Below are 17577 nucleotides of genomic sequence, written 5' to 3' on the forward strand. Positions count from 1 at the left end.
CGCCAACGCATGGGGACTTGACCTTCGGTCCAGACGCGATTGTAGGTACGAAGAAGGAAGCTTTTGCCCGCCGGAGAAAGGTGTGCCAGCATCTGAATGTGAATGGCATCTGGCCCTGGAGCAGAGGATCGGGACAGTGCAAGTGCACGTTCGAGTTCCCGCATAGTAAAGGGGGCATTATAATTTTCCAGATTCAGCGAGTGGAAGGAAGGTCGCTGCGCCTCTTCTGCCTCTTTCCTGGGAAGGAAGGCAGGGTGGTAATGGGCGGAGCTTGAAACCTCCGCGAAAAAGCGGCTGAAGGTGTTGGAGATAGCCACAGGATCAACAAGGACCTCATCACCTGAAGTCAGGCCAGGTACCGAGCAGTGGGCCTTAATGCCCGACAGCCGGTGCAGGCTACCCCAGACGACGGAAGAGGGAGTAAAACTGTTAAAGGAGCTGGTGAAAGAGGCCCAACAAGCTTTTTTGCTGTCTTTGATGACTCTACGGCATTGCGTTCTGAGTCGTTTGTATCCAATACAATTCGCCAACATAGGATGGCGGCGAAAGGTGCGTAAAGCACATCATCGAGCACGGATAGCGTCTCGACAAGCCTCATTCCACCAGGGGAAGGAAACGCGACGTGAAGAAGAGGCAGTACGAGGAATGGAACGTTCGGCAGCATTGATGATAACAGCCGTGAGGTATTCGACCTGACTGTCGCAAGTGAGAAAATCGTGGTCCGGAAAGATCGCCAGGGAGGAGTTAAGTCCCCAGTCGGCTTTCAGTATGTTCCAGCTCGAAGGACGTGGGGATGGGGTGCGGTGCAGGAGACGAACGACACAGGGGAAGTGGTCGCTTGAATAGGTGTCAGAAAGGACATACCACTTGAACCGACCGGCAAGAGTGGTAGAACAGATCGAGAGGTCCAAGTGGGAGTAGGTATGAGTAGAGTCTGAGAGGAAAGTCGGGGCGCCAGTATTGAGGCAGACAAGACTGAGATGGTTGATGACATCCGCCAAGAGGGAGCCTCTCTGACAGGATGCAGGAGAGCCCCAAAGGGGATGATGGGCACTGAAGTCGCCAAACAATAAAAACAGCGGAGGAAGCTGAACAATCAGGTGCATCATGTCAGCCCGACTAACTGCGGATGACTGAGTGTACACGGTACAAACAGAAAAAGTAAAGACAGAAAGAGTAATACGGACAGCTATTGCTTGGAGTGGGGTGGTCAATGGGAGGGGATGGTAATAGACATCGTCCCGAACGAGCAACAAGACCCCATCATGAGCTGGAATACCATCCACAGGGGGGAGGTCAGACCGCTCCGTGGTATAGTGGGTAAAAGCAATATGGTCAGTTGGGCGCAACTTGGTTTCCTGGAGACCAAGGACGAGCGGACAGTGCAGGCGGAGGAGCAGTTTTAATTCCTCCCGATTAGATCGAATACCTCTTATGTTCCAATGTAACAAAGCCATCGCTAGTCAGAAAAGAGGGGGAATGAAATGGGTGAAGAGCTGGTCACCTCGACGGCCGCAGAGGGCCAAGTGTCGAGGGAACAACGCTACAACCGGCGGGAGGCGGATCCTGTTCCATCGAGTCGTCGCCAGTGGCGGCCGCTTTCCCAGGTAGCGTAGGAGGGGCAGCATCATTCGCCGACGAGAGGCCAGCTGAGCGCCTGGCAGCAGAGCGTCCCGGAGAAACTGAGGACGGCCGGGAGCAGTGACTCACGGATGGAGCGTCAGACGAAACGCGCCGGGGTGGAGAGGGGGATAAAGATGTCTTCTTGGAGGCCTTCTTGGAAGTCCGATGAGGTTGGGGATGGTGGGCTGGACCCGAAGAAGGTCCTCACGCGTGGAGTCCGTGTTGGAACGCCGGACCTCGGAAGCTGGGGTCTGGAACGTTTCCCTGATGGACGCCTGAGGAGAGGATCGCTTCTCAGGCGGCGGAGGGGGGGGAGGAGGAGGAAGGGTGGCCCCCAGGGCAGAGGGGCAGGGGCCGCGAGGGAGGAGGATTTGGGAGGCGGAGACCCCCGATGGGGTGAGGAGGTGGAGGGGGGACAAGAGAGGGGTGAGGATACTGTGAAAGGAGTGGACACGACTGAGGCAAACGAAGTTGTCAACGTCACGGGATGGAGGCTGTCATACTTCTTCCTGGCCTCAGAATAAGAGAGACGATCCAAAGTTTTTAATTCTTGAATCTTCTTCTCCTTCTGATACGCGGGGCAGTCTAAAGATCTAGGCGAGTGGATGCCAGGACAATTGACGCACTGAGGTGGTGGGGTGCATGTATGTTCCTCACGAAGAGGATGTCCGCAATCGCCACAAAGGGGCTCAGCCTCACACCGTGACGACATGTGCCCAAAGCGCAAACACCGAAAGCAGCGCATAGGAGGCGGGACGTAAGGTCGCACGTCGCACCGGTAGCACATCACCTTTACCTTCTCCGGGAGAACGTCCCCCTCGAAGGCGAGGATAAATGCTCCAGTGTCGATGCGACGGTCTTTGGGGCCGCGCTGAACTCGCCGGACGAAATGCACGCCTTGGCGCTCCAGGTTGGCCCTGAGCTCCTCATCAGATTGCAGCAGGAGGTCCCGATGAAAAATAACCCCCTGCGTCCTATTCAGTGCCAGATGCGGGACAATCGACACTGGGATGTTCCCTAGTCAGTCGCATGCCTGGAGCGTCGCTGACTGTGTGGCGGAGGCAGTCTTTATAAAAACGGACCCCGAACGCATTTTACTGAGAGCCTCAATTTCCCCGAAGATGTCCTCGATGTGCTGGACAAAGAACATGGGCTTGGAGGTGGCGAACGTCCCCCCATCGGTCCGAGAACAGACTAAATAGCGGGGAAAGTACTTCGCCCAAAGCCGGCGGGCCTGTCCTTCCTCCCAGGGAGTGGCCAAGGGGGAAAGGGCAGGAGAACCAGAACCAGAAAGAGTACCTTTCTTTTTAAAAGACTCGGCCGCAGAGCGAGCCGATACATGTTGACGTTTCATCTGCGAAACGTCCGCCACGATACCACCCACTCCGACCAGGGGCTCTCCCCACAGGCGCCACCCAGCCTCAGCAAGGGCCACCTGGCAGGATGACCGTTGCCGGGAGTCCTGATGCCCCAAGGAGACAGGCATCTACTCCTTGGCCGACATGGGGAGGGTGCAGCTCAGGTATCAGCAGTATGATCCCTGTGTTGTCAGGGGGCTACAACCTAGAGGGTACATGACAACCCCACCACAACGGGCTGGCTACCGTGCTGGATTTCGGGTGCCATGGAAGGTCCATCATGATTGTAGGTGCAGATGGGGATGCACTATGGGCGTAACTTGTGCAACCCATCAGGCGTTTAGGCCCAATTTGAGGAATAGTGGGTGAGGTTACAACGCCGTTACAATGCTGAGTGCCAAGGTCTTAGTGCACTGAGGACCAGTGATACACCACATAAGGCGTCCTTCCCCAAAAGGCTCGTACTTCTGTAGAATTTTGAAAATCGGAGGTCGAAGCCCAAGGGGGAATTACTACTAGAAGGCCGAAACAGTTGAAACTCCTTTTAGTCGCCTCTTACGACAGGCAGGAATACCTCAGGCCTATTCTTACCCCGGACCCGCAGGGGGGAGGAGGGAGTGAAGGTGTTAAATGAGCTAATAAAGAATTTCCAGCTTGCCTTCTTGCTATCGCGGATGATGCGACAGCATCGCGCACGGAACTGCTTATAGCGGATACAGTTGGCCAAAGTAGGATGGTGGCGGAAAACGCGAAGAGCATGTCGACGCTTACGTATTGAGTCACGGCATGCCTCGTTCCACGAAGGAACTGGGGGGCGCTGGGCCAATGCGGAGGTGCGTGGTATTGAACGTTCCACAGCTGTAAGAATAACGTCTGTAATATGTGTGACCTCATCGTCGACGCTAGGAAAGTGACTGTCATTGAATGTCGCTAGAGACAAAAAAAAAAGTCCAATCGGCTTGGGCAAACTTACAGCGTTGCGGGCGCATATATGGCAGTTGAGGCTGCAGTCTAAGGACACATGGAAAGTGGTCACTCAAGTGTGTATCGTCAAGGGCGAACCATTCGAAGCGCCGAGCTAGCGGAACAGTACCGACCGAAAGGTCCAAATGAGAGAAATTTGTCGTGGAGGCAGACAAAAATGTAGGGACCCCAGCATTGCGGCAAACTAGATCCGCTTGGTGGAAGACGTCTAGCAATAGTGAGCCACGTGGACAAGGATGTGGAGATCCCCAAAGCGGGTGGTGGGCATTGAAGTCCCCAACCAGCAAATAGGGGGGTGGAAGCTGACCAAGAAGATGAGCTCGTGCCATTGGTGTGGACAATGGAATGTATACAGTACAAAGAGAAAAGTTATATCCGGAAAGGGAAAGACGAACAGTGACAGCTTGGAAGGAAGTGTTTAAGGGGATTGGGTAATAATGCAGTGTATCATGGAGAAGAATCGTGAGTCCTCCATGGGCTGGTGTGCCTTCAACAGAGGGGAGATCAAATCGGACGGACTGAAAATGGGGGAGAACAAAGCGGTCATGGGGACGCAGCTTTGTTTCCTGAAGACAGAAGATGACCGGCGAGTAGGATCGTAAGAGGATCGGTAATTCATCCCGATTGGCTCGAATGCCGCGGATATTCCAGTGGATAATGGACATAGGGTGGACAGAAAATGGAGGAATGTGACCAAGGTTGCCGTCAACTCAACAACTGCTCACAGCTTGCGACCGACAGCATGGAATGGCATTCACCCGAAGGCAGAAGATCCTGATCCATAGGTTGTTCAGGAGCAGCTCCTGCCACCAGCAATCGGCCGGTTGATCGGCTGCCAGCAGTGCGCCTCGGCGACACAGAAGACGGCCAAGGGCGATTTCCGCCAGGTGGTGCTGTAGATGAGACACGCCCTGGCGGAGGAGGAGATGAACTCGGTTTCTTATTAGCCTTCTTGGAAACATGATGTTTGGATGAAGGAGGAACCGATGGTTGTGAAGTTGGGGTACGTAACAAATCTTCACGAGTATGCTCTTTTTTCCAAGTCTTTGTGTCTGACTTTTGGGCTCGAGATTTGGTAGAACCCGATGAAGGGTGAGCCATAGAGTGGGCAGGCGAAAGTGGTGAGGTTGAACGGGCGATCTTTGCGCTGACCGATCTGACGACCGTGGCACTGAAGGTGAGGTCACAAGTCTGCGTGGCCGCCTCCTTTGTTGGCCGAGGAGAAGCAAGGACAGTGCTGTATTTTCCTGCCTGAGGCACAGTGGGCTGTCGACGTGAGTAATTTTCGAGCAGCGAAGGTCAACACCTTTTCCTTCACTCTGATTTCCTGGATGAGCTTTTCGTCTTTAAAAATGGGGCAATCTCGAGAGGAGGCAGCGTGGTCACCCATACAGTTGATGCAACGAGGGGATGGAGGTGGACAAGCACCCTCATGGGCATCCTTGCCACACGCAACACATTTGGCTGGATTGGAACAGGACTGGCTGGTGTGATTGAACCGCTGACACAGATAGCAATGCGTAGGGTTTGGGATGTAAGGGCGAACGGAAATTATCTCATAGCCTGCTTTGATTTTCAATGGGAGTTGAACTTTTTCTAATGTCAAGAAGACAGTGCGGGTTGGAATGATGTTCGTGTCAACCCTTTTCATAACTCTATGAACAGCCGTTACACCCTGGTCAGACAGGTAGGGCTGAATTTCCTCGTCAGACAATCCGTCAAGGGAGCGTGTATAAATGACTCCACGTGAGGAATTTAAAGTGTGGTGCGCTTCAACCCGGACAGGGAAGGTTTGGAGCAGTGTGAAGTACGCAGCAATTTTTGTGCCTGGAGGGCACTGACTGTTTCTAACAACAAGGTGCCATTCCGTAATCTGGAACAAGAATTTACAGGACCTGCAATTGCGTCGACACCTTTCTGAATAATGAAAGGGTTGACCGTGGATAAGTCGTGACCTTCGTCAGACCAAGAAACAACAAGGAACTGAGGCAACTATGGAAGAACTGTCTGTGGCTGAGACTCAGTGAACTTACACTTGTGAGCAGACATAGTGGAAGATGAGGAAACCATTGCGGAAGAATCCCCCATGATTACCGGCGTCTCCAATGGCACACTCCTCCCTTGTGGGGACCCTCTCTGAGGGCACTCCCGCCTTAGGTGATTGTTCACACCTCAGGTCACACATCCCGACAAACGGACGGAGGGACCAATCGGCACTTTCGGAAGGTATCAGCTCGGGTAATCACCCCTCCCTGGGCCTGGCCATTACCAGGGGGTACGTACATGTCCTACATGTCTACCCGGGGCGGGGAATTACGTGTTACCCCGTCACCGGCTACGCATGAAAATGCGTGGGTCGGCCTTCAGACACGCACAGGGAGGAAGAAAGAGAAAGGAAAAAACAAAGAAAGGGAAAGGAAAGAAGAGAGGTCTCAAACGCCACAGCGGAGAAAAGGGTAAAGAGAAGAGGTAAGGAAAAGAGAAGGACAAAGGAAGGATGAAGACATACAAGCAGAGAAGGCGAAGAACGCGTTACATTTACGAGCATCCGTCTCCAAACGTAGGCACAAACCATACTCCCAGAGGGGGAGAAAGGGAAGGAAAGAGCCAGAGGTGAGGGGAGGGGGGGCGAAGATGGTGGATAGGGAAGGATGCGGAAAAGGAAGGTATGCAGCCCGGAAAGGAAGGAGGGCCACATTAGCTCAGGGTCCTGTGCTCACTACGCACATATCCACAAAAGAGTTGTGGACCCCCTGGGGGGAGGGGTGAAGATATAACTAAAGCATAACTAGACGTCATGGACACAGGGTGAAGACGTGCATACTTCTTACGAGCCTCAGTGTAGGTTAAACGATCAAGGGACTTATACTCCTGTATCTTCTTTTTCTTCTTATATACTGGGCAATCTGGTGAATGTGGAGAATGATTGCCATGACAATTAACACACACAGGAGGGGGAACACAAGAACTCCCCTCATAGGGTGGACGTCCACAGTCACCACAGAGAGGAGCCTGAGAACGGCAGGAAGATGTGTCCAAACCGCAAGCACTTAAAACACCTCATAGGAGGTGGGATTTATGGCTTCACATCACATTGATAAACCAAAATCTTTACTTTCTCAGGAAGGGTATCCCCTTCAAATGCCAGGATAAAGGCACCAGTATCAATGCAATTGTCCTTCGGACCCTTCTGAACACGCTGAACAAAGTGAACACCGCACGGTCCGAGATTGTCCCAAAGTTTAACAGTTTGAAGGATGAGGTCCCTGTGAAAAATCACACCTTGAACCATATTTAGAGACTGGTGGGGGGGGGGGGGGGTAATGGACACAGGAATTGTGTCAAGATGGGTACAGGCACCAAGTGCCGCAGACTGGGCAGCTGAAGCAGTTTTGACCAACAACGAACACGACTGCATCTTGCTCAGGGAGTCCACTTTGTCACACTTGTCTTCGATGTGTTCCACAAAGAATAAAGGTTTAGTATTGGTTTAAGTATCCCCATCAGTCCTGGTGCAAACCAGATTGTGGGGGAAAGGTTTCGCCCCTAGCCAACAGGCCTGACCCTCCTCCCAGGGGGTAGCCATGAAAGGGAAGGCTGAAGGGGCAGGAGAAGCAGCACTAGAAGAATCAGTTCCACACAGAGAGACGGCCGCAGAAGAATGGCCAGAGTTCTGGACCCGTATGCGTTTCATTTGCATAGCGTCCACCCTGATACCACTCACTCCTCACGGGCGCCACCCAGCCACAGCAAGGGCCGTCTGGCACGGTGGCCATTGCCAGGAGTTCCGATGCTCCAGGATAACAAGCAACCACTCCTAGGCTTACATGAGGTGGTCACACCTCAGGTATCAAAAGTGTGATCCCTGTGTGTTCAGGGGGCTCAACCAAAAGCATACACAGCGATCCCACCACACGGGCTGGCTATGCAACCCAACATCAGACAACGACGTGAAAGAAAAGGTGGAATGAACTAAGAGGGCACACGTCAGAGACACTAGGTAAGGTGCTCTTCCCCAAATGGCTCACACTACGGAAGGGCAAGGACACCAAGAGAGGGAGTGGAGAGGGCGAGGGGGAAGGAGCAAGGAGATGAAAGGAGGGGAAGGGCAAGGAAATGCAACCCTGGAAAGAAGGAAGGCTGCAACAGCTCGGGGCCACGTCCTCGCCACGCATGTGCTCACGAAAGAACCTTGAGCCCCCTGGAGGGAGATGGAGAATGGGTAGGACTGAAATGCGACAATGAGAAAGTGGGCTAAAGGCCTCAATACACGATGGACAAGATGCACTATGTAAGGTGCCCTTCCCTAATTGGCTTGCTCTTTGGTAAAATTTTGAAAAATGGAGGTCAAACCCTACAGGCGACCATCACATAAAGGCCGAAACGTAGTAGACTCCTTTTAGTCACCTCTTACGACAGGCAGGAATACCTCGGGCCTATTCTTACCTTCAGACCTGCAGGGCATCAAACGTCTGCACATTTGCTTTACCACCCACTGGAACATTTCGTTTGAGTTGATAATACACTAACTATTAAAGTGTGACAGTTCAAAATGTTTATACTTTTCTTGACACATGCTGAAGAAGGAATTGCTGTAAAGGTACTCTTAATACCACTAACTGCGTGACTTATTATTTAAAACAGATCTGGAAGATAAGAATTTTTATGCACCATTATTTTAGGATTATATTCTGATGCAATTGGATCTCTATGAAGGGCAAGTTTTATTGAAGTGATGGTGGTGTTAACCCATCAACTGCCATGCCTTTGTCTTTGTAACAGACTTTTGTATTTGTAATTACATTGGCAGTAATTTTTACTATTTTGCATTGTTGTCTAGATCTTCGTCAAGCTTGTGCATTGATTGTCAGTCGGTTGTTGAACAAGTGAACTTTACAGGACTATTTGTGTGAAAGTGAAGGTTATCAAAAATGAAAGAGTTAAACATTTTCAAAACAGCATAATTTGCATTATTATGTACATAACTTCAAGCATCCGTGTACTGGCGTGTTCTGTAATGGTTTTAGATATTTATCAATCATTTATTTCCAAGGACTATTTTATTTTACTATGACAGCTCTCTGAATTTCAATCCCCATTTGGGGCTCAGGGCAGGTACTGCATAAAACATTGTTTCTATTTTCCCCCAGGCACCAGTGAAGACATTGTAAATGGGCCCAATTTCATGGCTTCTTCTGGTGATGAGGGTGAAGTGAGCGAGACCACTGACACGGTCTAGCTCCCTCCAGACCTCATGGAATGAGATTTCCGACTGATGCTGTACACGAAAATATGCTGGAAGATACTCTTTCACCTGATGTTCAATGTACATTGGAAGTTCACACTAACGAGGAATGGGAGGATGAAGAATATACAGGGCATTGTAAGAAGAAAATGAAAGCTAATATCACTTCTAATTGAACTGAAGATTCAACTTACAGTAAAACCTGCCCTAATCTTGTAGAACACTAACAGCGCTACTGCCACTTGGTAGCACTGCTAAATGTAAAGTTTGGAGCCAACAGCTTTGATGGATTTTTCAATGAAGAAGCACTGGACTTCAGTGCTAGTGGGGTTGGGCTGATTTTGGGGAGGAGACCAAACTGCGAGGTCATTGGTCTCGTCGGATTAGGGAAGGAAATCAGCCGTGCCCTTTCAAAGGAACCATCCCAGCATTTACTTGAAGCAATTTAGGGAAATCATGGAAAACCTAAATCAGGATGGCCGGACGTGGGATTGAGCAGTCATCCTCCCAAATGCGAGTCCAGTGCGCTAACGACAGCGCTACCTCGCTCGGTGTGATTGCTAGTGAAAGCATCCAATAAGCTATACAGAATAATGATCACAGCTTTGTTCCAATGAATGCTTAAAAAGTTCTTAGGTATACTGTTCTTCACTGGATACCATGTTCTTCCACAGGAACAGTTATACTGGAATGAAGACGAGGACTTTGACAAAGTACATATAACAGAGTATGAGGCACAACAGATATCTGGAAATAAAGTGCCACTTTCACTTCAATGACAGCACTTTTGTGAACAGAACCTCAGATAATGAAACGGATTAACTTCCTAAATTTCTTGTGGTGGTGGACTTGCTGATAAGAATGTCATAAAATTCCAAGTTTTGTCAGATAGCCTGAGCATTGATGAGCAAATGGTTCCATATTATAGACACCATTATCTAAAACAATTCATTTGTGGGAAACCAGTGAGATTTGAATTCGAACAGTGGGTCAAGTACTGTTCCCACCATCAACTGCCTCAATCAAAATATTCCAATGCTCGAGTCCAGAAGGATGATGAGAAGGGTATATCATGCTCGATCATCTGCTGCTAGTGATCCAAGAAAGGGCAGGTCATCCATCATACCCAGACACTTCCACTTAATGTGTTCCAATTGAACTCAGGACTTTTCAAACCAGACACATGATTGAACTTGCAACATTGGGGAAGGAAAGAAAATGAAAAGAATGCAGGGAATCACTGCTCTGTGTGCACTGTGAGACTCCGTATTGGGTGCTTTGTGTGGCACAAAATGCAAAAGGAGAGTGGCATGTACCATGATCCCCCTTTGGGAATCAACTAAAATATAATGGTTATTTCCAGGTTATTTCTTTTTTTTATTTTGCATTACAATCCTTTTCCCAACCTCTGTCAATCAGACAACCCAAAAATAAATGCAGATTGAAGAAAAAAATTTGGCAGTCAATGAAAAGTGTGATAAATTCACTATTTTGTGAGTGTTTATGCATATCCTGACACCTGACATCTCCTAATCCTCAATAAATACTAGTTAGACAACGCAGAAGATTTTGCATATGTAGCACAATCTTAGCTCAAACATGTTACAAACGGGTGATAATACTTTCCAATCTGTCTGTAACAGAGGAATCAATGATATTTACACAAAAATTGTGGAGGTTTCATTCAGCAAAGGGCACATGACTAGCGGTAGATGTAAAATGTTTTCAATCAGGGTCACAAATAATATCACAGAAGATATTCACTGAGTATTCTGTGATGAGGCTACTATGAATTACATGAAAATGAGCTCATGCCCTTCATGTAAGAGGGGGCACAGTTAAGATTCCTATTTATTTACACCTGTTGAAAAAAGCATGGAAAAATATATCTTCAGTAGCTTGGTGTATTTTCCTGTACAAAGTCTAAAATGCCTTACAAGGAATCCACTGAGTGCAAGGTCACAAAAGGCCAATGCTGTTTACAACACTTGACAGCCCACATACTGTTTACCATGCTACCACAATATTGACGGCTAATGGCAACAGGGAGCAGGACGAAGTATACAATGGTGAGCACAGGACAAGGCTACAGAGTGTAGTTTAACTGCTTAGTCAATGAGTAACTCGCAACAGTGATGGTCGATACAAAGCAGAGCAATGGCAATAAAAACAGAGCAAATATTTCACATCTACATCAACAGTTGCCGAAGCTGACATTTCACCACAAAGGAACCCAATAAATTTCGCAGAGTGAAGGAGATGTGGCAGATGAAATATTAGCATTTCTGCAAGATCAGTCAGTGGAATGTGTGGTGTCGTATATGCTCTACTGTGCGGACTATGTACACAAGGAGAATGATGATGACAATATGTGCTTAATGAGTGAAAGTGACACTGGAACGGGTGTCAAACAGTGTAGTTTGTCATCTTTGTCAAACAAGGAGCCACAAATCCCACCTCCAACGAAATGTAGTAAAGGAAAATAGCTGTCCGAGGAAAGGGTACTAAACATACTTACGTACATGGAATATCATCCGCAACACAACAATAAAAAAAAGTTATGAAAAAATTTTGAATAAGTCGCAGTAATATGACCGTATAGTATATAATGGAATTTTTCAACTCCAGCCAGTCAGGATTTGATGAGGAAATGCATGACAGGAACCTTGGAAATTAGAGGTACCAAGAGAGTTGTCTAACGATCAACTAACACCAATGCTTTAACACATTCATATGCAATTATGCTGACCATTAATCTGGATGGTAAAATGGCTGGAAAGTTATTTATTGTGTTGTGAGAAGTTGGAGGTGATCTGCCCCTTACAATTCTTTCTTGTATGTGTGATCTTGCAAGGGCAGTACAGAATATTTACATCACAGCAAGCAAGAGTGGGAAAACAGGTGTAAGAGAACTACAACTAGAGTATTAACACTGCTTCTGGCAGAGATCTGGTCAAAATAAGTTTCCTTTGCTTGAATCTTGGTCTGCATATAAAAATCTTACTTCTTTAGAGCAAACTATCCCTCCTTGAAAGTGTGGCTGGTTGGTTGGTTTGGGGTATAAAGAGGCCAAACTACTGGGTCATGCTCAAAGTACAAAAACACCCAACACAACACCTAAAAATAAAACAAATGGAATGAACAAAAAAATGGGGAAAACATAAACCACAGGGAAAAGTAGAAGAAGGTATTAAAAACCATAGAGCAGATGGTCTGGGCAGGCTGATCACAATAATAAGAGGATGAGCCAGTCACTCTGCAACACATTAAAATGTCCACCCCATAAAGACAAGCAGAGATGAACACGTGTAGGGAAGAGACGACGACCACCAAAACAAACAAATGTAAAGAAAGTGTGACAGAGTTAAAATGGAGGGAGGGTGGCAACCTCAGAGTGAACATTAAATGCTGACCCTTAGTTGGTTAAGATAACCCTCCTCCCCTCATGAATAAAATGTGAAACTAAATCTACTGTTGAGGCATTGTCACAAGATAGGGTGCTGGGAAGGTTAAAAGTCCGCTGCAGAGCAGCTAAAAGTGGGCTGACCAGCACGATGTGGGCGACAGTCATATGTGAGCCACAGCGACACCAAAGGACGGAGGAGGTAGCCATGCGTTAGCCACATATGGCCCAAGCGGAGCCGGCAGAGAACCACATGCGAGAGGCCCACATGGAGGTCTTCCACACATTCATAGTCTCCTTAAGGGTACACAATTTGTTGTGCATACTGAGATTATGCCACTCCCACTCCCAAAGCTGAAGAACCCTGTGGCATAATAATGATCGCAGGTCAGTTACAGGGATGCCGATCTCCAGAAGAGGTTTCCATGTAGCCTGCTTGGCCAGCCAATCGGCAAGTTCATTTCCTGGGATTCTAACGTGGCCTGGGGTCCACACACACACACACACACACACACACACACACACACACACACACCACAGAATGACTGTACTGTTCCAGGACATAGATGGACTCCTGGATGGTCACTACCAAAGGGTGGTGGGGGTAGCACTGGTCGATAGCTTGTAAGCTGCTCAAGGAGTCGCTACAGAGTAGAAACGACACGCCAGGGAATGAGCAGAACCGCTCAAGAGCACGAGAAATGGCTGCCAGCTCTGCAATGAATACACTGCAGCCATCTAGCAAGGAGTGCTCTTCAATATGTCCTCCATGAACATAGGCAAAGCCAGCGTGACCATCAGCCACTAAGCCATCAGTGTTAACCACTTCATGGTCTCAGTACATGTCAAGAATCGAAAGGAAGTGACAGCGCAGAGCCGCAGGGTTAACTGAGTACTTAGAACCAGGTGAAGGATCCAGGTGAAGCTTCGGCCTAGGTGTACACCATGGAGGTGTACATGAATGGACCTCGAGTATAGGTGGTAAAGGCAAGGACTCCACTTCAGGCAAAAGAGATCGGGTACGAACCGCAATCATAAGCTCTGACCTGGGCCTCCGATGCGGGAGATAAACTGTTGTGAATGAGAAAAAGAGATGGTAATTCGGATGCTCAGGAGAACTATGAATGTGTGCAATGTAACTGGCAACCACTTGTGCACACCTAACCTTCAATGGAGGGACTCCAGCCTCCACCACGATGCTCGTCACAAGACTCGTCCTAAGACCTCCTGTTGCCAGTCGAATGCCACAGTGGTGCACTGGGTCGAGTAAATGCAATGTTGAGGGCGCCACTGAAACATAAACCGGACTCCCATAGTCAAGGGGGGATTGAACAAGGGCTCTGTACAGCTGCAACAGCAGAGAACGATCTGCACCCCAGTTGGTGTTGCTCAGGCAGCCGTGAGCTAGAGCCCATGACTGGGCTTTGTCGATGGCTCCCAGTAGGGGCTGCTCTGCAACACCAGTACTGGTGGAGCAGTACGAAATGCAGAAGTTTTATGCATACAGAGAGGGTGAGACAGACGGCACTACAGCTGCTGCTAGACCGTTAATGGTCACTAAAAATAGAGATACACTCAATACAGAGCCCTGCGGGACCCCATTTTCCTGGATAAGGGGGGAAATATAAGAGGCACCAACGTGGACACAGAAAGTACAAAGCAACAGGAAATTCTGGATAAAAATCAGGAGCAAGCCTCTGATACCCCACTCACATAATGTGCCAAGGATATGATGTCACCAGGTGGTGTCATATGCTTTTCGTAAATAAAAAAAAGACGGCAACAAGGTGTTTGCGTCTGGAAAAGGCTTTTTGGATGGCAGGCTCGAGGGACACAAGATTATCAGTGGTAGAGCAACCCAGGTGGAAGCCACCCTGGCACGCAGCCAGTAGGCCAAGTGACTCCAGGACCCAACCCAACCGCTGACACACCATATGTTCCCACAGCTTACAAAGAATGTTGGCAAGACTGATGGGCCGACAGCTATACATATCAAGAGGGTTTATACCACGTTTGAGCACTAGAATGATGGTGCTCTCCTGCCATTGCCATGGAAAGATGCCATCACACCAGATCCGACTGAAGATGACGAAGAGATGTTGATTGTAGTCTGACGAAAGGGGTTTGACCATCTGACTGTGGATCCAATCTGGCCCAGGAGCTGTGTTGAGCAATTTGCAAGGACACTGAGGAGCTCTGACTCTGCAAATGGAGCATTATATGGTTCACAGTGACATTCAGTGAACGAGAAGGCTTTCCTTTCCACCCACTGTTTGAGGGCGCGAAATGCTGGGGGATAATTCTCTCACGCAGAGGCTCGAGCATAGTGCTCAGCGAAGTACTCGGCAATCACATTTGCATCGCCAGATAACACGCCATTGTTGTTAATGCCAGTAACACCTGTCATGGTCTGGTACCCACAAACACATCTGATCTTCGTCCTGATTTGGGAAGGTGACATGGCAACCAATGGTCAAGACGTACCTCTCCCAACACTCCTGTTTCCGTCTTTTTATAAGCTGGTGAACACAGGCATGGAGGCGTTTAAAAGCTATTACGTGCTCTTGCGAAGGGTGCCACTTGTGTCGCTGTAGAGCTTGCCGACACATTTTAATGGCCTCAGCGATTTCTGGCGACCACCAAGGTACTGACTTTCACCAGGGGTACCCTAAAGAATAAGGGATCGTGTTTTCTGCTGTAGAAACGATCATTCCTAGTGACCTGCTCAAAATACCACATCGATGGTACCATGTGGGGGAGATTCAACAGGGACAGCAGAGGTGAAAGCATCCCAGTCTGCCTTGTTTAAAGCCCACCTTTGTAGACATCCAAGGGAATAGCGCTGGGGGAGTGACAGAAAGATAGGAAAATGGGCTCTAGTGGACAGATTGGGGGAACTCCTGGGCTGCAGAGGGATAAATCAATGCCCGCGTAAGTCGCATGAGCCACACTGAAATGTGTGGGGCCCCAGTATTTAAGAAGCAAAGGTTGTGGTCGAGGTCGAGTTGAGACAGGAAAGTTGACATCTCTACCTCAGCCAGTAAGCACAGTGCCAACCCACAAGGGGTTATGGGCATTAAAATCTCCCAAAAATAGGAAAGGTTTAGGGAGTTGATGTATCAGTGCAGCCAATGTGTTCAGGGGTATTAAACCATCTTGAGGAAGAAATACATTGCAGGCAGTCATTTCCTGCTTCATCCTTATCCTGACAGCCACAGCTTCAAGAGGGGTTTGAAGGTGCACAGGTTGACTGCATACTGAGATCAGGACAGACACAAACTCCACTTAACACACTATTATAGTCGCTAAGCTTCTTGTAATATTCCCTATAGCCACGAAATGCAGGTGTCCGCATTGCCGGAAACGGGCAATGCAGAAAGTAGGTGTAAAGCTTAACAGTTGTCATAGCTCTGCCGGGTAGTGGAAAAAACTGCAGCAATTCCACTGCAGTATGACGTTATCGTGAGGCTGGGAAGGCATGAAACATGCAAGGAGGCAGGTTATGCCTCAGGGTCACCTGCTGCCACCAATCTAATATCTGTATCCTATTCCTATTCAGGATGAGACATCAGTGAGATCCAGATCCTCGGGGGGGCTGTGATCTCCACCTCATCCGCAGGTGCAGAATTGGTAGGAAGTTGTGGTGTTGGGGTCACCGGAGGGGTCCTTTTTCTTAGCAGATTTCTTTGTTTACTTGCCCTCCCGCTTCTCTTTAGGGGCTTGCTGGGAGGACTTCTCGACAGTAGCTTCAGGCACAGATGAAGACTGAAGGTCTTCGTCTAGCAGCTTTTGGCTCCTTTAGCCACTGGTGAGAGTCTGCTGTGGCATTAGTGGAGAACTTTGGAGAGAGGGTCCCAAGGGACCCCTTCCGTACAAGAGGAGCCAGAGTAGGCTGTTGCTTCTCTGGCTGGTGGGAGGGGACTGATCTCCCCTGCAGGGGGAGGGGGGCGGGGGGCGGAGTACCCTTGCTCCAGAAGTAGGTACTTTGGGAGCAGCGGAAGATTTTCCCCCTACCACAAAGGGGGCAGATGTATTCTGGAGGCACTGAGGACCCACTGATCGGGGCATACAGTGTGGTACCACTGGTACTTGTGATGGTGATGGTAATGTAGCTGCAGCGTATGTGGACATCAACCAAATGGGGTGTAATCATTCAAATTCGCATTTAGCCTCTTGCTAAGTCAACCAGCCCAGGGTCTTTTACTCCCCGATTTTCTGCTCCTTTTGAAATACTGAGCAATCTGGCGAGAAGGGGAGTGCTGCTCTCCACAGCTGATACCAGTGGGAGGAGGCACACAGTATCTGGATGCAGCGGACGTTCAGTCTCCACATGTGCCATTGGAAGTGCAGCAGGAAGACATGCCCGAATTTCCAGCACTTAGGCACTGCGTAGGAGGAGGGATCTATGGTCGAACGTCACAGTGGTAAACCATCACTTTGACCTTTTCAGGCAATGAATCACCCTCAAAGGCCAAGATGAAGGCACCGGTAGCAACCCTGTTGTCCTTGGCTCCCCTGTAAACACGCCGGATGAAATGAACATCCTGCTGTTCTAGATTGGCACGGAGCTCGTTGTCAGACTGCAAGAGGTGGTCACGATGGAAAATAGTCCCCTGGACCATGTTGAGGCTTTTATGGGAAGTGACACAAACAGGAGTATCACCCAGCCTGTCACAAGCAAGTAATGCCCGGGATTGGGCTGCAGATCCTCTCTGAATCAAGATTGCACTGCTTCTCATCTTGGACAGCGCTGTTATTTCCCCAGACTTATCCTCAATATGTTCAACAAAAAACTGAGGCTTCATAGGTAGAAGGGAGTCCCTATCCATTCTGCTACAGACTAAATACCAAGGCAAATATGGCTCTCTTCTTTCTGTAGCCCTGTGTTCCTAATATAGTGTAGTGAGAGAGGGAAACAATTTAGGGTCATACCGGTCAGCATTGTACTCGATCGTGCTGGCGCC

General features: G+C 49.0%; 1 protein-coding gene across 1 annotated transcript in view; it reads left to right on the forward strand.

Moving 5' to 3' along the window:
- The window catches only part of LOC126249511 (circumsporozoite protein-like), a 30051-nt gene extending 20847 nt beyond the window's left edge, over window positions 1-9204 (forward strand). Inside the window, exon 3 of the mRNA XM_049951163.1 lies at window positions 9116-9204. Coding sequence (XP_049807120.1) covers window positions 9116-9204 — 89 coding nt within the window. The remainder of the gene's footprint in view (window positions 1-9115) is intronic.
- The last annotated feature ends 8373 nt before the right edge of the window (window positions 9205-17577 follow it).

This window comes from Schistocerca nitens, chromosome 3, assembly GCF_023898315.1.
Source record: "Schistocerca nitens isolate TAMUIC-IGC-003100 chromosome 3, iqSchNite1.1, whole genome shotgun sequence".
NCBI lineage: Eukaryota > Metazoa > Arthropoda > Insecta > Orthoptera > Acrididae > Schistocerca > Schistocerca nitens.